Below are 24564 nucleotides of genomic sequence, written 5' to 3' on the forward strand. Positions count from 1 at the left end.
CCCCTCCTCCGCATGCGCTACATGGGGCCGCACATGATCCGCCTATACATAATGAGTTCATCATAACGGTCTGACATGATGAGATTCTGCTGCTGGTAACCTGTGCAGTCTCCATGAGGAAACTATTAGGGCTGGGACGATTCACTTTTCTCCCGATTCGTTTTTTTTAGGTGCCGATTTGATTTAAATTGCGATTCTACGATATTGCTGATTTTTGCAATCTTTTGTTAGCTTTTTAAACACCAGTGAAAAAGATGAATGATAATGATGCCTACAGACTATATCAGGAAAAATACACATCACATGTGTATAACAATACATCACAAAATATGTCTAACTAGAGAATACAAAATAGTTATAAAATGGTCAAGTGCAGGATTTCTCAGTTTATTCACAACAATTTAGTATCAATTTCACAGAATTTGACACAGACTGAGCTAAATACTGAATATGAAGTGCATAAAGTCTATACATATGTGTGTAGTATATATATGTATAACTTATTATGTAATTTTAAGTTAATATCGAATTTAACAATGTAGAATTAAGCTATTTAAAAAAATATAGTCCTGCATCATCTCGCATTTTACCTATCTTTGTTCAATCTGAAGATGAGGATTTTCCCCATTTAATGCACTGAATTAAAATGCTACCGTGGTTTTTTTTTTTTAAGAAAAGGGGAATAAATTATTATAGAGTGAATGTACTCCAATCCTTTATATTCCATATTTTATCAGTTTTTTATGTCATCACATACTGTGTTTGTGGAGGGAAGATTATGGGAGACGAGCTGATCGTCTCGTCTAGCTATAAGGACTGATGGACTGTGTTTTGTGGAGGGCATGACGTGACAGGCCAGTATTTCTTTCTTGTGTTACCGAAGCCGTCATTCTTAACGACACTACACGGGACAGGTCCTTACAAATAATACAACTGTGATAATGGTTGCATGAGTAGAGACCAGCGGTAGCTTCAACGGGCTTGTTTGTTGACGTTAGCCGTTAGCTGTAGCGCTAACGCGATGATGCCTAACTAGTAGATTCGTTGTGTTGTCTCAGTATTTTACTCTGGCGTGGCATACCTTGCAAACGACTGTCTAACTCCTGTCTAAGTTTGTGCTGTCGTTAATGTTTTGGAAGCCAAAATAAGTCTACACATCCACTATGAATGCAGCAGAAGTTGCTCTGCTGGGTAGGTACAAGCAACCGGCTCACGCAGACAGGAAGTCTCGTGTGATCTCGTTGTCTCAAGAGAGAAGAGGCAAGAGTCAACTGCCAGCTAGCGATGCCTGCCGCCAACTAGCGGTCAGGGGGTGAAATTACACCACAAACTACCGCACCAACAAAGTGAATAATTAGCTAATTAATTAAATATCGATACTGCATTTTAAAATATCGATACAATATCGCGCCAGGAAGTATCGTGATATTTCAGTGTATCGATTTTTTGTCCCACCCCTAGAAACTATAGTGTTTATTTAGCTCGTGTATGCGCACAGACTCACATTTAGTATCGCTTTTTGTGACTTTGTAAGTTTGAGTCGCTACTTCCTCATGTCTCCTCGTCTCATTGCTGTCACACATCCATCAGCTGTTGGCCGTGCCTATCATCAGTCAGAAGCTTAACATGGGTAGCGTGACGGGCCGTTTACTGCAGTGGTAAACAGCAAAACAAACTCTGTTGGAGCACCATAGAGTCCACGGTGAGCTCCAAAAAATGAAGTTTTAACCCCAGTTAAACCTGCCTTTTTTTGCTGTCTGACAGCAGACAAAGCAGAGACACTTGCTCACCAACACACACGCATAACACTCATCTGTGTGTCGTGTCCAACACTGTCAAAGCTCACATGAGAAAAAAAAGACCACTAAGAGATAAAATAATCTATTTCTCTAAATAACAGCAAACATGTTATTGACGGAAATATTTCTTTTGAGTGTTTAAAATATGGACGTCCTTAAAAAGGATGAGAAATAGTTTAATTTTACTGATGCAGCTCTTTATAATTCAGTCTGTTGTAAACAGTGCTTAAAGTACTTTCAAAATAATCTAAAAGCTTTTATTATATATATTTAAATATGATATTAAAAATAGTTATTGTAATTGTAGCAACGAGAGCATAGTGTAGTAAATTAACGATTTTGTAGAAAGTTTAAATTAAAGGTTTGATTTAAAGAGCATTAAAATATACAGTTTGAATCAGAATTAGACAAGACAAACTTTTTGGAAGCACTGATAGCCTATTCAGTACTTAGTTTAAACATTTCTGAATAGACCTGAATGCTTTGCAATCATGACATTCAGTTGTATAAACATATTTTCCACCCATGTATTTTTTTTCCCCAAAATTAAAAAAAGTGTAAAATCTCATCTCGTCTCTCGTGGGCCTAAATCTCGCCTCGTCTTGTGAGATAAGTGTCTCGTCACACCCTTACTATTAACTCTATGAAGACAAAGTACGTCATTTATAGTTTTCTCTTTTTTGTTACAGATAACTGCTAAACTAAAATACACAACAGTGCTGTGCACCAAAGGCAAAGAAAACAGACCTCTTTATCCATGATCTGACAGCACAGATTTTGTAGGGCTAATACTGATAAAACAATTTCCACACCAGCAGCAGCTTGGTAAGTCTTTGTTATTCACAGTGCTAGATGTCTATTGAGACAGCTTCCAATGTTCTGTAGTTTAACTCTCCCAGGTTAAGGTTAAGGTTGTTAAAAGCAACCTGATCAAGGGCTGGTATGAATGACATATTCAAGGGTAACCATATTTAGACAATTCCATCACTTCCAAGCTGTTATGAGAAACACAAAGGACAGGTTTTGGCAATTTTGCAATCAAATTATTTCAGCTGGTATGATAAACCAAAATTGACCTCATAATAGGGGTGTGCCATCTAAGGAACCTCACGATTTGATTCGATTACAATTCAGGGTGCTACAATTCGATTATTCAATGATTATCACGATATTAACGATTATCACTATTTTTGATGCATCTTTTTTCCCCATTCAGGATTTCTTTGTTTTTCCTCACTTTGTGGCTACGTCATACTTTGCAACAAGGTATATTCGTCAGTATCCATTAATTAAAGTAACCAAACAAATTTATTTCCATTATCTTTTATTTATGTCAAATCCCCAAATGATCCAACAGGAACCATGGCACCAACAGGAAAATGGTGTGTCTGTGGCAGCGGCCTATACAACAAAAAGCTGGTCTTATCCAAAACAAATAAAGATCACCAGTAACCTTCTTTAAAGACCCTGTACAGTAAAAATAAATCTGTATTTAGGTTTGTTGTGTGATAGATCACTGTGTTATGAACCCCCAGGTCAAATTTCAGTCACATAAAGCATTTCCAAGTTTATAAAATTAAGCTTCAAATCATGAAAAATAAGGCAGTAAAATCTGCTCCATGATGGTGTGAGCATGTCTGTTGAATGAGCTGAAACCATGCCCACTCAGGACACAGGTAGTCTGCAGCAGTAACCCCCTCACTCATGGTGTCATACTTGGAAAAATATTTTCCCCTAAAAACATGAACCAACAAACAAAACATGCATAACTATAACTTTGCAATGAAACATGAACATTATATATGTAGATCTCAGAGTTTTCACATGTTTACAGCAACCATATTTCAACATTTCTAGAGTGTTTAGACAAAAACTTTGGATTTCACTTTACAGGGTCTTTAAGTGCAAAACATTTACTGTGTCAAAAGCAATACTTAAAAAAAAAAAAGAATTCTCTCTTAATAGTACAAAAAATTAACTTTGGTGGAATAAATTCCACATTTTCCAGAAAACAAAAAAGCGTAAAGTGCCTTTAGAAATAAATAAGACTTCTTTTAACCAAAATCCTTAGTGGTTTTCATAGATTTCTGTACTAGCAGGTCTATTACAAAAAACAATTAGCTTATTCAGCTAATTTAATCTGAACCCACACAAAAGCTAGTTTATTCAGTAAAAATAAATAAAGACTTCCAAACAAAACCCTCAGTGAGCAGCATAAATCCCACAATAAACTAAACATTTTGATCCACAATCAAAGAAGCTTTAAAACAATATTCTACAACATCAACTCTCATAACACTTGTGGAATTTGGGTTTTTAAGTAAATGGTGGATAGATAAAAGAAAACAATGAATTAAATCATGCCAGGACATGTAAGTGCAACAGAGGCAAATGTGCAACTACTCATCATCATTGCTGTCTTTACTATCACCATTGCTGTCAGCAGTCTCAGGATTGTAAACTTTCAAGTTCTTGTGTAAGAATAGGAGCTGGTCAACATGCTCCAAATTGGTTTGACAACATTAATATAACGTAAATTCAACAAAAACTGAGTTTGGCTTCATGTTGTTAGCTTTTGGAAATTAATATTGACTTAAAACTATTAATTTAACTACTTTTATTTAAACCTCACTTTTTGTTTTTTTACCAATTGACATTTCACAAAAAATAATTACATTCATGAAAATATAATATCTAAACTGATAGAAATATTGTATGGACTAAATTAAGTTGTTTATGCCAACATGACCCAATCAAAAGCAGTAGCAGATACAAACAGTGAGCTCTTATTTCTACAGATGTAACAGTTCTGTGACAGTGTTTGGAAATGTAAGGTGCAGGAAAAATAACCCTGTTACTAAGTTATTACCCACTGATGTTTTTCTATTCCCAAAACAGATTAAATTGTTGTTTGACCATTCAAGATTAAATCAATTCAAATTAAAAGTTACAGTCAAAGCATATCATTGAATTAGTGTTTATTTTTTATTACAAGAACTACTTTATGATAATTTTTAAATATAATAACTACTTTCTGAATGTCTTCAGAATGGGAATGTAATAGTTTTAAAAAATAAATTACATGGCAGAAAAATATATTTCCAAATATAAACCCTGATATATACAGCTCAGTGGGTTTTCACTGCTCAAATAGAATAATAAAATATAAATGAATAAAAATTTGGAACAGATTTGAAATTGAAGTAGATAGTGTTACGCATGCTTTTCTTAAATCATCTTAAAAAATGATATTCATGGTCATACTGCAACAGTTTATTGTGGCATAAAGCAAAAATAAATCCACAAGCCCTCCTTACATAGTCATACCAGTGTTAATTTACACAATGAGATCAGGGGAGAGCGCGAACGCAGTCCCCCACTACCAGAAATTATGCAGTCGAGATTCCCACATTTGGGGAATTCGCAGGGGTCAGCACAACCGGAGTGCAATGGCTGAGCCTCGCCCTGGGTGAACCACCTTCTTGATCATGGTATCTCCCCTGCCAGGTAAGTATGACTTGTTCAGCTCACAGACTGGGATGTCATTCACACAGATACCAATCAGACTGAGGGTTGTTAAAATACACAAACACTGACACCAGGACGGTATTAATAAAAAATACACTCTCATATCATATAAAAGCATCAATTTTGGACTAAAACGGACAAAAATCAGACTTTGAACTGCAGAAAATGTAACTACAATTCCCATCATGCACATCTGAATTACTATAGCCAAAGCTCCTCCAAATATATCAAGTTTTGTCAATTTCAGCAAAAAAAAATAAAAGGCTAAAAGTCAATCAGTATGTCAAAACGGTCAATTCCTCAATAAAATTGATCAAAAGTAGTTGAATCAGCCCGAAAATCCACATAAAAAGAGTAAAAAAACGGGCAGATCTCCTTTTCCCCTCTCAAACTGCAGCCACTTCCTGTTTCTTTGTTCCCTGCTAGTGAGCATCTTGCATTTCTGCTACCGCCACCTCCTGGCCATACATGTGAACTACACCTGCAGGGCTGTTAACGCTTCATAATGCAAACAATTTAATAATCTTTTCACTTTTTGACTTAATTTTAAATCATATTACTTTAGGAAACCTGTGATTTTTTTATGTTCCTTAGATTAAGTTTCTTAAAGTATAAACAGTTTTGATGACTGTGTGATTAAAGACAGGATACTTGTCACATTAGAGTCTGTATTACTTTACAATGCATGCTAATCAAAATTATATTCAAAACAACGATAAACTTAAAGACATGCAATTAACAAATCTCAATTACAATCTTAGCTTCCCACAGTCATGGAAAAAAATTAATTAGATTAAATTAAAACAATTAAAATAAAATACAAAATAATATATTGCCAAATGTGCTCATTTTGTTCAGTTTTTAATTGTGTTGTGGTTTAAGTTTCTACATTCTTGTTAATCTTTTTTATATTATGTCAGCCCTTAAAAAAGGAAACCTTGTCTTTAATTGTTCGCAATGTTTTTTGTTGTGCCAAGTGCCTCATTGTGCTGATTTTTCTCATGTTTTGTTCAAATGTGGGACTACATTAGTACATACAAAATTTTAAAAAAGCTTGCTTTAATTTTGTGTCAGTCATTCTCTAAAAATGTACTCATTGTTTTTTGTGTTAATTTGTAGTCATTGTCTTTTATTTATTTATTAATTTATTTACATTCAATACATATGCTTAATGTTTTAAAATCTTACTCTCTTGTTTTAAAGTCTTGTTTTCTTGTATTATCTTATCTTCAGTTATAGATTCTCATTTTAAAACAGCAATAACTGGATTCTGTGTCACAAAAAACGAATGGGCCTTTGTAACAGATATATTTCCAGGGAACAGCTTTAATGTAAGGGTCCACAATACTCAATTCTTTTTACAGTATCTGTTTTGCTCAAATGTCTTTATTCATTTTATTTAAATCATTTTTACCTTTAACCATCAACATTTGATTTTAGTTTTAAAACATATACATATACTTCTTCTTTTCTTAAGTGTATTTAGTAATGAAAAATTTTCATAAAATCAGCAAGATACATAGATAATATATTAGCAAACTGTATTTTTAAAAGGAACAGTCAAACCAAGCTTCATCAGAACTGATGAACTGAGGATATTCAGTTTGTCATTTCTAACTTTGATGACTTTGAAGCACTCAGGCTTCCCAAGGAACACATTCAGGTCAACACTGTCTCTTTCCTTCTATACCTGAGTGGCCTGGTACACACATATAAAAAATGTTATATCAAATTTAAGTAACCAGGTAATCCATTATACATATCAGGGCAAGAAAACAAATGAAATGGCACAGTATTCAAAATGTGTGTAAAGTAGCGAGAGAGAACTGTGAATGAACCATACAAAAGGTAAATGTAAAAAGATATAAAAGATGTATCAATATGTACCAGAGCAATGTGTATCATGTAATGTAAGGTATACAGAAAAATGATGTGGGAATATATCTAATGAATAATCTAATGAACACAGAAATATTTCTAAAGCCAGTGGAATAAATAAAGAGATAATAAATATCCCATGAACTTTGCATCTGCCAAGCTGCTGAATTCAATGGAAATGAATTAAATAAATTATGTTTAAGTGAAAAGACTAGGATACACGTACCTATTAAGCCCAGGCACCATTTAAGCCCACTTGCAACTTTGAAGTCAATTTAATAAAAAAAAAAAAGAGGGGCCTGTCTCATGCTACACATTAATTTTTACAATCACACAATTTCTTAATTATATGTCAGTTTTTGTTTGGCACCAATCAAATTTGTCGATACTGAATCAGGCTTGCCTACATTCATGCAGTCTCAAAGAGGCTCAGAAAAAGTCACCTCAAAACTTTGGTGTTTTGGGGCCCCTTAGAAAGAACCTCTTTTCAACTATTTTCAGCCACTGACATGTTAAGTACATTTATATTATGTAATTTGAGAGATTATTCATTTGTTTTTTGTGTATAAACAAGTAGTTTTTGCCATTTCTTACTATTTAGTTTTATGTGAAAATATGAGTCATGCTAGCTAGCATAGCGAGCGAATCACTAGTTAATACATGTAGACCTACTGATAGACACACTGCTTAAGGATTAAAAATGGTAAGTACACAAACTAAGTGTTTTCTGATTCATTTTAAATAAATCTTCAAATTAAGACACAAAAAAGGGTTTGGGTGGGTGAAATATTTTCAAAAAATGTCTTTTTCCCAAGGTGGGCTTAAATGGTACAGTGGCCCAAAAACAGCTAGTGTAAGCTAACTTTGAACAAGAACTCCTTGATAATTCAGAAAGTTTGGCAAAAGAGGATAATTGTAATGGCAAGTTTTACAGCATATTTAGGCTACAGGCATTTCTTTATACATTTGTTTTATTTTGGTGAGATCATATTATCTTTATTTCCCTGGAAGTCACTGTAGAACCATTTAAGCCCAGTGTGCTCCATTTAAGCCCATCTTATGTGTTTCAATAGGAAATAATGACATTTTGAGGCTTGATAGCTTTTCACTGTAATCCTGTGTTGGATGTTGTTATACAAACATTAAATCAAGTTCAAAAAATAAATTGTGTTTAACATGTATAACATGTTACTGAATTAATATGTGTTTACTACTTGAAAAATATAATTGTAATATTTCAGTCAATAAATGTGGTATTTGGAACACAGATGGGCTTAAATGGTACTTCGGTACCAATTAAGCCCATGCCAGACTTTTGACTTTATTAATAAAATTTATTGAATTTGTTCTTTAAAATATGCATAAGTAAATAAATATACCTTTAAATAAGAGATTAATTCTTCATTTTAACAAATGATCATGCTTATAAACCAATCTTAGTATCTATGAAAAATACATGAACTTAAATTTTGGTGGGCTTACTGGGTACACTTAACCCATATTCCTTTAAAAAGAGAACACATCTATCCAAACATAACAGTACAACTATATTTTCCACTTGAGATAGATTATTTTTTCACAATGAAATCAGGGGAGAGCGCGAACGCAGTCCCCCACTACCAGAAATTATGCAGTCGAGATTCCCACATTTGGGGAATTCGCAGGGGTCAGCACAACCGGAGTGCAATGGCTGAGCCTCGCCCTGGGTGAACCACCTTCTTGATCATGGTATCTCCCCTGCCAGGTAAGTATGACTTGTTCAGCTCGCAGACTGGGATGTCATTCACACAGATACCAATCAGACTGAGGGTTATTAAAATACACAAACACTGACACCAGGACGGGATTAATAAAAAATACACTCTCATATCATATAAAAGCATCAATTTTGGACTAAAACGGACAAAAATCAGACTTTGAACTGCAGAAAATGTTACTACAATTCCCATCATGCATATCTGAATTACCATAGCCAAAGCTCCCTCAAATATATCAAGTTTTGTCAATTTCAGCAAAAAAAAAGACTAAAAGTCAATCAGTACGTCAAAACAGTCAAATCCTTAATAAAACTGTGATCAAAAGTGGTGTAAATCAGACTAAAATCCACACAGAAAAAAAAAACGGCAGATCTCCTTTTTCCCTCTCAAAACTGCAGCCACTTCCTGTTTCTTTGTTCCCTGCTAGTGAGCATCTTGCATTTCTGCTACTGCCACCTACTGGACATACGCGTGAACTATATTTGCAACTTCATTAAACAGGGTTGCTTTGATGCTTCATAACACTGACCAAATGGCATAACTTTCCAACCATTTAACATGAAAATTTAAGTTTTGAACACCTGGAAAGCAGTGATGGAGCTGTACATCATTAACACTCTCTTATTAAAAACAATTTTGAGACATTTTGGTCTATTTATTAAGTACTCTACAGAGAGCACAGTGTCAGTAGGTTGTTTTGAATGCTGTTTGAAGCTCTAATGAAGGGAGAGAAATCTTAGTTTGACTCTTAATGATGTAAAACTGTCTGCATACAACGTACATGTATAATGTACAGATGAATTAGTTTTGCTTTAATGAATATCCTATCATCAGTTCTGACTTTGTACATAGATTATCGGGTTAAAGACAGGAAGTATTACTGGGATTCTAATCTATTTAAGTATGTCTTTAATTACTTTATATTCTATTCTATTTATAATTATTATCATCATTATTTGTACATAACTAAAATATATGTACTTTCATTTTGTATAACAACAGTTCTGTGACAAAGGTAGTGTACAAATATAGTATGAAGTACTCTGCATAGCTAACTGTGTGTCAGTATTGTTTGAGTGCTGTTTGTAGCTGTTTGTAAGCAGCTGAGCCTTGGCTTCAACTCTTACTATGAAAATACTTTCTGTACACGATGTACATATTAGGATTGAATGATACTTGATTTTGGCCAATATCCAAATGCTGATATCTTAACTGATATGTAATTTCTGATCAGACCTAAAATTTTAGTCCTTTAAACACACAATAACAGGTTTGAGGATAAACAAATTAACAGACTTCAGTCCTTACAATACACTTTAAAGCATAAAGAATATTGATGAATAAAGAAAAAGACTTGATGTTCCAGCCTAAAATTCCACTGACTTATTTGATTGTACTACCAATATTTACAGCTGATGAAGGCAGATTTATATAACAAAAATATTGAATTGTAAACATATTATATGTATACAACACATAGTCATTGAGTCCATTTTCTGTAATATTTTTGCATGTTAAGAATAAAATCTGTCTCATATTGTTCTTATTCTGTTTGCACAGTCCATGTGCAAGATTCAAGTGTGTGATGATTTTTTTATTAGGGGTCCAAAGAATTGCATCCAAAATAAGAGACTCTTTATGCAAAGGCCCTTACTGTTGAAATAAAAATGTGCATTTAATGTACATATAGTAAAAATACATCAGCTTTCCTATACTGGATGTCCTCAGGTTGTCGTTGTTCATGGCTTGTCAAGTTAAGGATGGAAGATTTTATTTACTGTGTACTTGTATGATTTCACACAAATGAAACATGTAATTTTACTTTGTACAACAAAACTGTTCAGATAAACACGCTGTATTAAAAGTTTAATAGATTAATTTTCCAGTATCTCTCTGATAAGATCAAATGAGTTTAGAAATACTGACAAGCCAGATTTGCATTCTCAATGACAATGTCGTAGTGTACTTAAGATAATATTTAACAAATTGAGGGGGTGCACCGTTCCTGGAGGTACTGCAATACCAGGTCGATGCGTGGAGTGGACGGAGCAAGCCCCTATTCCATCTCCCTGTTCCAAAAATCAATTTAATATATGGTCCCCGGGTAGGGGACGTATCAGATATTAAACTGATAAGAACAGATACTACACTTGATCTTAGCCAAAAGGCCGAGAAGCGATAACACAAATTTGTCCGAGCAGAGGACGACATTCCTCTCACTGTGTTTCACACTGACGGTTGAGCCAGGTTTAAAAACACCAAAATCTCTCAATGACAGAATCAAAGTCTAAAATACACGAATGTAATACGCGAAAGGAGATACAATTGCAATAAAATGAGTTTTGGCTACATTTAAGTCGATAGGTTTCAAGTTACACCGCACTTCCTGGTCATGTGACGTATTACCACCCAATACGGTTTGAGAACGTCAACGTTTTAATATTTTCGATCAAAAAGGCTTGGGGTTGTAACAACAACATATATCTTCAGCGGAAATATCAGATACGAAACCAATACTTAATACCACTCACTTTAGATTATCTATGGGTTTAAGTAAATGCTGTTTGGTTGATAAACGTTATGACGAACAACTGCCTGAGCTCAAACAGCCTCTATTGAAAAACAAACGAACTGCAGCTGCAGCATGATGAGATAGTCTGCATTGACATGCAGCTTGGTACGCTAAACGAAAAGGCACGAATTCAAAAAGAAGGGCTTAATGTTTTAAATATGATAAACAGACACATCAACCCTGTAGTTTACCTTTTTAGTGCACTGAGAATGCAATTGCTACTCTCACTAAGAGCTATCACGGAGCTATCATCCATTTCAAATGAAAAATCATCAATTTAAATTAATAAATAATCCCTTTTATAATTCCTTAGGTACTTGCAGAGGTATGCCACTGTTGGACATTAACGAATGGAATTTTGATGGGAAATTAGTGTTTATGTGGTTGTCAAAGCCTTTTTTACGATACGGTCTGAAGTTAAACTTATACCAGACAAGTCTATTTACTTGAAAATATAAACAAAAATATAAGCAAACGGAGTCTGTATCCTACTTTTCTTTTTTTGCGTCTGTTTTAACGTCGACAGTCACACCAGACGCATTCAGCCTGAAGTCGCTAGTTAACACGGTCACTTTTCCCGTAACAGCGGTGATCTCGTAAGAGGCCTAAAACTGTATTTAATAAACCGTTCTCTCAAATTAACTTCTTTTGTTAAATGTTTTTTTTGTGTGTCGTGTATTTTACCAGTAGTATTTTTAATGTTTTAAAAGGCTCAAACGTTGTTGCCCTTGAACATAGGCCTCACTAAATTCCGTGGTTGCGTGGCCTCTCGGGGTGGAGTCGCCATCTTGTCTATGCAGTGCGTTTAGCCAAGGCCTACATATTTTTACAAGTTTATTCTACCTTCACTACGAATATAATTCAGTGATTTAGACTGTGGAGATGAGAAACATGCAAACTGAGTCGCCAGATAGCCAATGAATCGTTACCGAGCCTGTAAAATTAAATATGTATATATTTTTTAGTTAGCAACATATTCTGAGCTAATTTGTTAAGGCTCCTTGTGGCTGCAGCCTTTAAGTTTGTGTTTTCTGCAAAGCGTTTTAATAAATTAAATTATGTTTACTTACTGTAATGTGCTGTTTGCCGTCGAATGTAGTTGCAAATCCTTGAAAAACGCTTCGCTCGGGTTTGGTTGTATTAATCCATCTGGCGCCGATTTGCATTCACTTTAGCGCGGCCACGAGTGAAGGGGAAATGATGATTATAAAACTTAACCCCTCCCCCCATGGCACACGACGTCAGCGACTGGACAACCTTTTCTAATCACCTATCAATCAAATGAGGTTGTTGAAGGCGATAGGCTACTGACCCCGACAAGGCAGCAGGTGTAGCATGTTGTCGATTTGGTAATTAAACGTATGTAAAGTCTTGTCTAGAGAGGAGGAAACATAAATGTTAGATTATCTTTTTCTTAAAAGCTTACTAATAGTTGTCAAGGGGATATGCGTTAAAACGTCGTAATTAGCGTCCAGAGTACAGAAAAGCTTGGTTGTGGTGCAAGACAATACAAAAGGCGAAATGAAGAAGCAAAGGCGAATACCAGGCGTGTGTATTGTACAAGTGTGGATAATAAAAAGAAAAGTTAGCAGGAGCAATTCCAACTTTTTGTCCTGCACAAAATTAATTTTACTTTTCATTATCTGCAGCTGCTCTTGGACATACTGTAAATCTGTTGTATGCACTTCACCCAACACATTCAAAGGTTTTTTTTTTCTCTTCTGGTTGGATGCTGGGTTGCATTTTGTTCTTTAGGACAGTCTCATGATATTCAATCTAATATTTTATGCAGTGTTCATTAAAAGCAAAGCGAAGACCTGAGTATAGTTGAAAGCATAAACTTAAATATTCAAAGTTTACTCATTCGTGTCATTATACAATTGGAAAGTTAAATGCAGTTAAACGTTATGGTTCAAAGTAAGTCCGTTTTTTTAGACACTACTTACTGAGGTTGTGTTGGACAGTAAGCTGTGTTTTTGTTTTTTCTTTACTGTATCCAACACAAATTTCCTGATTCAGGTTTAAAGAATGCATAATAAAAAACAGGAAGGCACATAAATCAGATCTAAATATTTTTCTAAATCCTCTACATGTCTAAATCATTATTACATATGTCAAGCACAAAGATCAAATGATAGTTAACTCAAATTATTTTTTTGAGCATTAAGATGCCCACTGTTGATCTAAACCCAGATGTTCAAGAAAGATGGGCTGACTGTGGTCTAATATAAACTTTTTTAAATTGTCAACATTTAGTTTAAACTATTTTCTTTGATGTGCAATAGTAACCACGTGCAATGTTTTATAAAAAATTGATTTCAAATGGAGCTGGTTATGTTTAACATGTTTCTGCAAGACTGAACAAATAGACATTTGTAAATCCTTACAATAGACAGATAATATACAATATATAATATATATTATATAATATTATAAAATATAATAAATTGGCATTAAAATATATCTATATTTAATATAGTGTGACTTCCTTTTATGTCATTCTACCCATGCAGGTATTGATGTTTGCAAAACCATTAACAATCCCCTTTCTAAGTACTTAGCAAAGAGGCAGTGAACCTTTCTTTCTTTTTTTTTTAATGAAACGTTAACAACATGTATTATTCATTTTAGATATTTGCCAAGATCAGGATGAAGGCATGGCCCTGGCGTTTGCAACAGACTGTCTTTCTATTTTCCAAAACCAACGCATCAAAAGTCTAAATATGTGTAAAGCTTTAATAAATTTTCTATGTTAACGTCAAGAAATTACTAAAATGTTTTGAATCCATAGAATTATGAGCCAAAACTGTTAGGTGGCCCTTCTGACATTAGCCCAGATGGCCAGTCTTTCATAGGCACAAAAGTATTATAACTTAGAATTATATAAGAGAAAATATTATAAAAATGTTGTACTTAGTATATGTGACAAAGATATGACTTGAGTGTAGAAACTTAAAATTCAATTGTTATAGCTGTTTACAGTTGAAGGTAACACTCAAGCAGTAGATCACAAAATATTATTGAGAAAATCACAAACAGTAAAAGAATACAACAAGAAAGATGGATAACATCTACTGGACAAAAATGTCAGTTTTCAAAAACACCCAGGGTGTTACTGTTCTAAACATGAATAAAAATGCTGGGTTCAAATTGCACATGTGAAACTGCAAAGCTGGTAATAGGCATGTATGGGAGGTATTCATGAATGGACTTGGTTAATTGATTCAAGCTTGTTCTTTTCCATATATGATCCAAATTTACAAGACAAGCCAAACTCAGCCATTTACACCACACTGAAAAGCATAGACAAACACCACACTCCATATTGATAGTCTTTGATAAGGCACAGAAGCCTAATGAGCTCCCACTGCTGTGTCAGTGGTGTGAAAATAGGCCTATATGAATGTGAATGAGTGTGATTAGCTGTAATGATGATGGACCCTTTAGCAGCCAACCTCTATCAGTGAGTAAATGATTGGTAAGTGTGACATGCTTTAAGTGGTCAGACTTACTCAGCTCCTAAAGATACTGTGACATGAAGACATTTTTGCTAGTGTTCACCTGTCAAAACTGCATTGTTAATTGAATTAACAACAATGTGGGTTCACCCCCACAAAATGTGTACATTTTTAAGGGATATGCTGTGGATCAATATCATATAAAGTTTGCATCATTGTCTGGCATGTTCCCTCCTTCCACAGATCAGCACTCTAACCCATCTGGTGACATCTCAGCTTTTAATGCATGCCTGTGAAAGAGAAAAGACAAAGGCCTAAGTTATTTCACACAATTTAAGATAAAATTATTTACTTTAAGTATCAAAATCCTTATTTTTCTGGTGCGTTTTATCACTGTGCTCAGGCTCAACAATAGCTACTGGTATGTTTAAAATTTTACCAAACATCAGTCTGATAAATTAGGCCACTTTCTGTCCACTTACAGAGGGATCACCTCTTTCAGACATGAAACATCCCATACAAGTTATAAATTTGACATAGTGCTCATTATTGCTATTCTTAATTAGAAAAAAATAGGTAGGAATAATAAATATTAACAAATATCTCTTGGATTTTGAAATTTGGTTGGAAAATGTTATTTTTTAGGGGTGCAGAGATGAAATGTAGGAGGGCTTCAAAAACCCTGAATGGTCTAAAATTGTCTTTGAATTGAGAGTTTGTATTTACATTTGACCAATAAAGTGAAATAACAAATTCTGTTGAATGATTTAGCCAATATTTGTTTAAAATTCTTATTTTTTTAAAGAATGTGTTATTTGAATTCTCTCGTTGAAGGTTTCCTACTATTTATCTACAATGTGATCGCATACCTACTCTTGCAGTGAGAATAAAATAGGTACTGCCCATTCCTGCCCTCGGATAGCCTTTCGCTCTCGAGTTTTAGCCTCGCAGGCCACCGTACCTGCCTGGGTAAGGTTGAAGCAGGATAGGTAAGTGCTGTTGTTTTCTTGTTAATTTTAATTTTTGCCCTCTACAGCACCATACATTTTTAGATTTATTTGTCTACAATCGGCCGACCAATTTGTTTTACTACGGAATCATTTAGGTAAGAAAACTTTAAGTAAACGCTCGTTAGCGTTAGCTAGCTTCAGTGTTTGTGTAGGCTAATGTTGGAGACAGTTAAAGCAAACATACATGGACATCTGTTAAATGGATTTACTTCTCTTTCTGTCTTTTTTCTGCAGTTTTCTTTAATATCACCGGATCGAGAGGGTTGGGAAAGTCCAAAGGGCAATGTTGTCAGTGATTGCCAGATCAGCTCTCACGAAATGTAAGTGACATAGCTTGTCTTCGTATCTGTTTAGTGGTACTTTTTATTAAAATGTTTTGTTGTGAATGACTCTCCAGCTGTCCGGTAAAGTCTTTAAATATCAGGCTTGTTAGCTCGCATAAGTTCACAGAAAGGTCTTTATAGAACAGACGAACTGACAAGCTATGTGGGTGAAAGGTCATCAGTGCAGCGTTGGCATTTGAAACATACAAGACTGAATTTATTGGCTAAAATGGTGAGATTCATCCTGTTTTTTTTATTATGGGACTACATTTACTCTTGCTTAACATTACAGACCAGAATAATTTCATTATTTTTAGATAATGCAGTTACACAGGCGATACAGATTCACTGTGGACTAAGGATCGCACAATCAGTTATAGATCAATGGGCCAATCTTGATATTTTTTCCAAAAAGCAAAAACAGCTCAGTTTTAAGTCAAATCCATATGGGCTAAATGCCCACACAGGTACTGTTATTTACAGCTGGCTGCATGTTGTTGATATATTTATGAACAATGACAAAATGATATGTTTATTTGAGAGGAATAAGTATACATTAAATGAAAATACATCTCAAATAAAGAATAACTAATATTTAACATATTTCTCACAGAGTATCTTGTAGTCTAGAAGCATATTACTGTTAATCTAAACTGCATTTTACTGAGCATTAGCCCTTTATTTTTACAGTCATCAGAAATACTAAATCATCATGAATGACACTTTCTTACTTTCTGTTTTGTTTGAAAATAAATCAAATGGCCTAAAAACTTGATCTATTGTCCAGCCCTACTAAAGAGACGGCTGCACTTTAGTCTCATCCATCCATCCATTCATTCATTTTATTAAAGATCAGGTTGATTGCAACTTGTAGTTAATTAATATTACTGTCACTGCCAGACCAGTGAGGATAAAGATTTGCCATTTGCCATCACACCAGGGTAGGGTGCAGGGTAACCCTACCCTAGCCCTGTCGAGTCTCAAGATAATCTGTTTTATTGCAGGACAGTGGAAACCACAGAACTGAGGGTACAATAGTGATTACCTTCTTTGTTTATGTCTATGTTATAATCGATACCCATACATGTGAAAAGACTTTTAGGGGATTATAAAATCTTACTTTTGTACAGTTTGTAATGATAAATCTCTGGTTTATTTACTTCCTTACATGTTGTCCACTGAGGCATTCAGTTTCACCTTCTTGCCCTGGTCCCTGAGTCCTGACTTGTTTAGTTTACATAATTTTGTCTCGTCTCTATCAGACAGGGGGCTCTGGCTACCCAGTCAGGCTGCAGTCAGAGCCATGTCGTCTTCCAGTGGTTCTGGGTCTCCTTACACGACCTTGGCCGTCAGTCATCCAGCAAAGTCCATCACACATGTAGAGCTAAACCGTCCCGAGAAACGAAACGCCATGAACAAAGCTTTCTGGAGGTAAGAATCTGTTAAAGATACCCAAAATACAAGTAGTTCACACATTTCTGATGTCCTAAATATAGTGATATTTTATATTTTAACAAAATTGAGCTGAGTTTTATCTCTTAGTTTTACTATTTATACATTTTTTCCTATGAAGATTGAACAGGAAAAGATAAATATGTCTGTTCTTAAGTGGAACCCAATTGCAACATTTTTTATGTAATAATGCAGCATTTTAGCAGAATATGAATAAATCATACATTTTAAAATCGATAATGAATAATGTTTGATCCTTGAAGAAAAACATCTGACTTCATTACACATTTCTATGTTTGACACATGTAGATGTTTTCCAACCCCAAATTCCAAAAAATAGTTGGAATGTTTTGTAAAATATAAATAGATAATTTGATGATTTGTAAAAACTAAAGGCTAACAAAGTGTTGTTTAAAAAAGAAGGACAGAGTGACACAACAAATGTATTAACATGGCCCCATTCCAGTTTTCTTGAACATTTTGTTGGTGTCAAATTCACAAAAGACATAAACATTTTAGAATGCAATGACATTTCTCAGTTTCAACACTAGATTTGTTGTCTTTTTTCTATTTTTATTAGATATGGGGCTTCTGGGTTTTTTTTATAAATGATCACATTGCTTTCCTTTAGATTTTGCAAAGTGTCCCTTTTTTTGAGTTAAGTTATGAAAAAATAGGCGATTGGATATCTCACATAAAGAAGTGTTGAAGTTATTTTTTTTATATTGCATAAAAATTTATAAATGAGCCGACCTTTAAAAAGCATTCAAGATTTTAAGGGTTATCAGACATGGCACAACTTGGCATCAAATAACTCAGTAGATATATTTGACAAATAATTTTTTAAATCATAAAAGCACCAAATTTTTTATTTAAGTTTGATAGTTTTATAAGATTATCTGTATTAATGTGAACTGCTGTTGTTTTTAGTGAGATGGTGACATGCTTTAACGAGATAGCTGAAGACCCTGAATGCAGAGTGGTGGTGGTTTCTGGAGCAGGGAAGACCTTCACAGCTGGTAGGTATCAGACAAAAGAATGATATCAGTTTCATTATTTTTACACTGAAGTGTTTCTGCAACTGTCTAGGTATTGACCTGATGGATATGGCCAGTGATGTCCTCCAGCCGAAGGGTGATGACGTGTCGAGAATTTCCTGGAATTTGAGGAAAATAATCGCCAGGTATCAGGAGACGTTCTCCGTCATAGAGCGGGTGAGACCTTAAGAGTGACTCTGTTATCTGTTGCTCTGTTTAGATGGCACTGAAAACACTGGGGTTTTTAGATGGAATTTATTCTTTCTTTGTTTTTCTTGACTAACAGTGTCCAAAGCCTGTTGTGGTGGCCATTCATGGAGCCTGTGTTGGAGGAGGTAAGACATCATTATCACATTGTTACAGTACAATGATAAGTTCAGATTTTGATTGTCAGAGAACAAGAGCCTGCATCACAGAGTAAGATAAATCAGACATGGTTTCACTTTATTTTTGGCTGAGGTGTGTTGTCTCAGTTTCTGCAAAATGATCTTTTCTCACTCCTCAGTTGAACTAGAATTTGTTTCAGACTCCTCCCAAACAGTTTTAATTTCGTCAACTAAAACTATGACTAAAAATGTTGGCTGACAGCCTTTTTTCCATGACAAAAACGAGACTAAGACTAACAAAAATAGATCTGTGATGACTAAAACTGACAAAAAGTTTGTTTAATTTTTGTCAAAATGACTAAAACTAGACTAAAATGTGATATAGTTTTCACCTGACATTTAAAATCTGTGATATTTCTCCACTGTGGGTGAATCTGTCAAGAAACAATGCAGCTGTAGCTATTCTGCCTCTGAGCTGTAGAAAGCAGGGACACCGGGTTTAGCAGAGTGCAGAGAACACACTACAATGATTTTGTACCAGATTTAGGAAAGAAAATAAATGCTTGGCCTAAAAGTAAAGACCAAAATGTGATGACTTTTTATGGACTAAAACTAGACTAAATGTTTTTGAGTTTTTGTCGACCAAAACTAGACTAAAACTAAAAAGGCTGCCAAAATTAACATAGCTCCTAAAGCTGTTACTGCTGCTCAGAGGAGAGGAACAAGCAAAGTTGCATTCATGCATCCCTCCCTCATTTCACGTCCCCGCATCTCTCCATGAATCTCTGGTAGGAGGGACTTAGACGCAAGTGAGGGATGCGTGGATTTAACTTAAGAGAACTGGAATGTACCCATGGAGATCACCATGGTAATAGATACTACACAGTTACCCTACCGTAACCTAGGAACATTAACAATCCATCAAAACCTCCCAACAGCCAGACCACTGAGCAGTAATTTATCATTACAAGGGGATTTCTGATAACAAAACATGAGCCAACTTATTTATCATATTAATTGTAAGGATTGTTTTTGGGTGGCTTTTTGCTTTTATTTGGATAATACACAAAAATGGAGATAAAAAGGTAGAAAGATGATTAAAGGAAGAAGACGACGCCACACAAATCTGTAGAAATGTGAGATACTCCGCCTTTAAATCCTATATAATTGTTGTATTAACAAGCCACCCATTATACTGGACTACTCCTTTTGCAGGATAGACAATGCTACTGTGGCTACTCCACCGAAATAAACTTCTTTAGACTTGTGGATGAGACTGAGAGGATTATTATAGTTTTACCTATCATTGATCTACTACAGTTTATAATCCTAGAAATGTGTCAGACTTTAAAGATCCTTTCTTTCATTTTGCAAAGAAAGAGTTGATGATTTTGATAAAGGTTGTGTGGTTTCAAGTTAAAAGCTTCAGTGAGTTTTTAACTGCCAAGTTCACTGTTGATGTTGTTTTGTGTGGCAGGTGTCGACCTTATCACAGCGTGTGATATTCGACTTTGCACCCAGGATGCCTGGTTCCAGGTGAAGGTACGTATATTTCCACTTTCAGACTTCTTATAATGTGGAATAAAAAACAATGAAAAGCTAATTAATGGAGGCAATAAGAGCAAAAAAATAAGGAGTTAAAAAAAGTACAGTTTATGTTCATTTTAAGTTTCAAGAAGCATGTTTTCATCATGAATTATTTGTTGACCTTGTAGAATAAAATCTGTGTTTGGGGTTTCATGTATTTGCAAAAGTTATATGAATAGAAGCTGCATATATGATACAGATCCGATTTTGCATTAATGTTCATCACTTTAAATTATAACTCAACGTTTCCATCATCCTTCTTGTGATTAAGGATGTGGTTAATGTTCTGATACTGTGGGATTTATTTTTTTATTTATTTATTTTTTGGGGCTTTTCATGCCTTTATTCTACAGTGGAGGACAGTGAATAGAGTCGGAAATGGGAGAGAGAGTGGGGAGTGACATGCGGTCAAGGGCCACAGGCCAGATTAGAACCCGTAGCTACATGAATACCGCCTTAGACTGCTAGGCTATCTGTGCACAGTGGGCTTTCTAAATGGAAAAATTGTTACCAGAGCCCAATTACCTGTATTTCCGGTCACCATTACAGGAAGTTGATATTGGACTTGCAGCGGATGTTGGAACACTCCAGAGACTTCCTAAAGTCATCGGCAGCCGCAGGTAAAAACCTCATTTTGATACACAAAAGAGTGAAGGGAAGGGTCCTTTAACTGCTGTTAAAGCAGTGGTTTCAGAACTGTCATGGCTTGTGCTAAGCAGAAATATTTGACTCTTTGATTTACAGTGTATTCAGAAAGTTTTCAGACTCCCTTCACTTTTTCAACTTTATGTTGTAGCCTGATGCTACAGTCATTTTAATTTTATTTATTTTTTTCATAAATCTGCACTCAGTAAGCCATTGTGACAATGTGAAAACTGAATGGCAGAGGGGCTAGATGGAAGTCTCTCCTCAGTATAAAAGACATGAAAACCCCCTTGCGTTCATATGGAGTATTTTGACCTTTGACCTTAATGGCTTGGTTTTTGCTCTGATATCATTGTCAGCTGTGAGGCCTTCTATAGAGAGGTGTGTGCCTTTCCAAATCAAGTCCAACCAATTTAATTTACCACAGGTGGACTCCAATCAGGGTGTAGAAACATCTCAGCGAAAGTCCAGAGAAATAGGAGGAACCTGAGCTAAATTTTAAGTGTTTTTCCAAAAGGTCTGAATACTCATGTTAATACGATTTTCCAGTTTTATATTTGTCCCAAGTTTGCAGAGATTTCTTAAATTCTGCTTTCAAGTTGTTACAATGGGATACTGAGTGTAGATTAATGAGAACACAGTTTTTGACTGTCACAGCAGGCTGCAACATAACAAAACTGAAAAATGGGGGTCTGAATCCTTTCTTAATGTATATGATGAGTATTTTGAAAGCAAGGACAGTATGGTGGTGTTTTTCTGAACATGCATGCTTAGGCTGTCATAATCCTACACCATCAGGTTGAGCATTTTCATCATTTGAACCTAGTTTTACCCTCTGTGTCCAAATGGGTGTAGAAATAAATATAGGTACCAGGACATAAAGAACCTAATGCAGTTAACAGCTGGTTTGTCATCTATAAGAACTAATGATAATTTAAAATACTAAGTGTTCATACACACGCACTTGGGCTTAAGTGTCTTGTTCCCTTACCTTCTCCAGCCTAGTGAATGAGCTCGCTCTGACCGCCAGGAAGATGTACGCTGATGAAGCCAAGAGCAGTGGACTGGTCAGGTATCTATCAATTCACGCACTCAGTAGCTGCTCTGTTCCATTTAATGACAGTGTGACCTGAAGAAGCCAGTTCTCTATATGTTAAATTTGTCAAAGTCACTAATAACAATGAAAAAAAGCCATTGCTGTTTTCTGAAGATGTTGTCAAACAAATGTTTCTGTCTTAGAATATGTTAGTCATAAGTAGCATCCATTAACTTAAAAACACAAAGCTGTCAGATTCACAAGCAAATATCACATATTTTAAAGAAATGTTTTACAGGTATAGAATTTTCCCTCCATGTTTTTTCAGCCGAGTGTTTGCTGATAAGGAGACGATGATGGCTGGAGCTCTGGAGATGGCTGGAGAGATCGCCAGCCGTAGTCCTGTCGCAGTGCAGGGAACCAAAGTCAACCTTATCTACTCCAGAGACCACAGTGTAGCAGAGGGACTGGACTACATGGTGAGAACATCCTTTAACCTTGCAAGTCTGAGTGCCTGCACCACCATGACTCTATAATGCAATAAGTCCACACCATAACAAATCTATATGCTTTTCTAGGCTTCTTGGAACATGAGCATGCTTCAGACTGAAGATGTGATGAAGTCCGCTCAGGCCTCCCTGGAGAAGAAGAGCCCCAAGGCGATAGCTTTCTCCAAACTTTAAAAACCAGTGAAAAGTTCAGATAAACTAAAAGATGCCATGTTATTTTTTGTGGCCTTTTTATGGGAAGGAGAGAACCTCTGATTTTGTTTGCTTTTTATAACACCAAACTAAAAAAATCCAGTGAAGTGTAGGGATTTCATGAAGATGTATTCAGACTTTGACAGTACTGCTGGAATCATTAGAGCAGATGGTTTGTTTTGGAATTTGTCTCCAAAGATCTGTACTATTGAGGCGCAAAGCATTTTTTATAAAATACTTCCATCTCACTTAGGAAGTCCTTTTTTATGAGCGCAATCATGACTTTTTTAAACCAACACCTAGGGTTGCATGATGTTGGACTTTTGCTGATATCCGATATGCTTATCTACAAGCCTATCTATATCTACAAGTTAACTTTAGCCAGTCCTGATATTTTGATGTGGTGCAGACCTAAAACTTCAGTCTTTTAAACACAGATTAAAGTTCAAGGGATGAGATGATGGTGAATAATGAACTTTAGCTGATGTAAATCAGCCACTAACTTATTTGCTCATATGATCAACATTTACAGCTGATATAGACACATTTTTGCAGTCAAGTATCGGTTGTGAATATCATCGTAACTGCTTATACAGATAAGTCACTAACTAAGCCAATATCTGCTGATAATATCCTCCATCCCTACTAACACCTTCCCACAGTTTGAGCTGTGCCCTCTAATAACCTAAGGAAAAAGCACAGTATTTTGTTAAACACACTCGACAAATGTTGCATACTCATCCAGCAACCCATCTGCAGTGAATATGCATTTCAAACTAAAGAATAAGCTGTAAAAATATTAAGAGTCAGTGCTTTATATCTTTAAATGACTTCATGAATGTTTGATATTGTTAAATAAATAATGATTTAAATAACAGCTTTGTTCTATTTAGTTCCTTACACAGGACCCAAAGAAGCTTTACAGACCAATGGCTGTGGATGAAATTGGAGGCAATTGTTGGCCCTGGTGAGCAGGTGGTGTTTAGAAAGTGTTGTATTGCAGATATCTGGGTGTGGGCTATAGTGCTGAAGGACCTGTCTCTGGTCTAAGGAACAGAGAGCCAGCCAGGGTCTGAAGACCTGAGGTTCTTGGGACAGGTTGTATAGGTGAAGATGGTTTGAGAGGTACCGAGGGGCCAGGAAGGGCCTAGATTAGAAGCTCCACTATTCTAATAAAATATATATATAATATATATTGATAAGGTATTGGCTGCCTGTTGAGCTTGTGTTCTGTAGTTTACTCCTCAGTGGCAGGATATGCCTACTATGTCATATATTTGGTTGCTCTGATTGGCCCATAATGAATGTGACAGGACATCCATCCAATCACCCTCCAAGTTGAAAGGTTCTGTGTTCCTAAACACCGTCTATGGGGTGTTACCAAGATGGATGTAAAATAAATCACATGCCAAGGCAACAGTATCTGGTGTGTCAGGTTAACCCCAGACAGGATGT

General features: G+C 35.4%; 1 protein-coding gene and 3 non-coding genes across 5 annotated transcripts; 1 reads left to right on the top strand and 3 right to left on the bottom strand.

Moving 5' to 3' along the window:
• Window positions 1–5150: 5150 nt before the first annotated feature.
• LOC121527522 lies at window positions 5151–5314 on the bottom strand. The gene has a single exon (XR_005993423.1). It is a non-coding gene; the product is annotated as a U1 spliceosomal RNA (small nuclear RNA).
• Window positions 5315–8793: 3479 nt separating this feature from the next.
• On the bottom strand, window positions 8794–8957 carry LOC121527417. The gene has a single exon (XR_005993398.1). It is a non-coding gene; the product is annotated as a U1 spliceosomal RNA (small nuclear RNA).
• A 1994-nt stretch (window positions 8958–10951) lies between these two features.
• On the bottom strand, window positions 10952–11142 carry LOC121527430. The gene has a single exon (XR_005993402.1). It is a non-coding gene; the product is annotated as a U2 spliceosomal RNA (small nuclear RNA).
• Window positions 11143–15900: 4758 nt separating this feature from the next.
• On the top strand, window positions 15901–23989 carry ech1 (enoyl CoA hydratase 1, peroxisomal). Of its 2 annotated transcripts, none has more exons than XM_041797010.1 (11): window positions 15901–15981; window positions 16237–16322; window positions 17588–17756; window positions 18708–18796; window positions 18867–18991; window positions 19101–19149; window positions 20618–20682; window positions 21277–21347; window positions 22373–22444; window positions 22737–22887; window positions 22987–23989. In XM_041797010.1, the coding sequence occupies exons 2-11, from the start codon at window positions 16286–16288 to the stop codon at window positions 23089–23091; spliced, it is 933 nt and encodes a 310-aa protein (XP_041652944.1). In that variant the 5' UTR covers window positions 15901–15981; window positions 16237–16285; the 3' UTR covers window positions 23092–23989. The 2 variants fall into 2 exon arrangements, with proteins under 2 accessions (XP_041652944.1, XP_041652952.1); XM_041797018.1 differs by having other exon boundaries at window positions 15925–16097.
• Window positions 23990–24564: the final 575 nt, after the last annotated feature.

This window comes from Cheilinus undulatus, linkage group 2, assembly GCF_018320785.1.
Source record: "Cheilinus undulatus linkage group 2, ASM1832078v1, whole genome shotgun sequence".
NCBI lineage: Eukaryota > Metazoa > Chordata > Actinopteri > Labriformes > Labridae > Cheilinus > Cheilinus undulatus.

Coding starts and splice junctions, on each gene's coding strand:
- ech1 (XM_041797010.1), top strand. CDS start 16,286: ATGTTGTCAGTGATTGCCAGATCAGCTCTCACGAAAT. Junction 17,757..18,707: donor ATGAACAAAGCTTTCTGGAG/GTAAGAATCTGT, acceptor TGTTGTTTTTAG/TGAGATGGTGACATGCTTTA. Junction 18,992..19,100: donor CGTTCTCCGTCATAGAGCGG/GTGAGACCTTAA, acceptor CTTGACTAACAG/TGTCCAAAGCCTGTTGTGGT.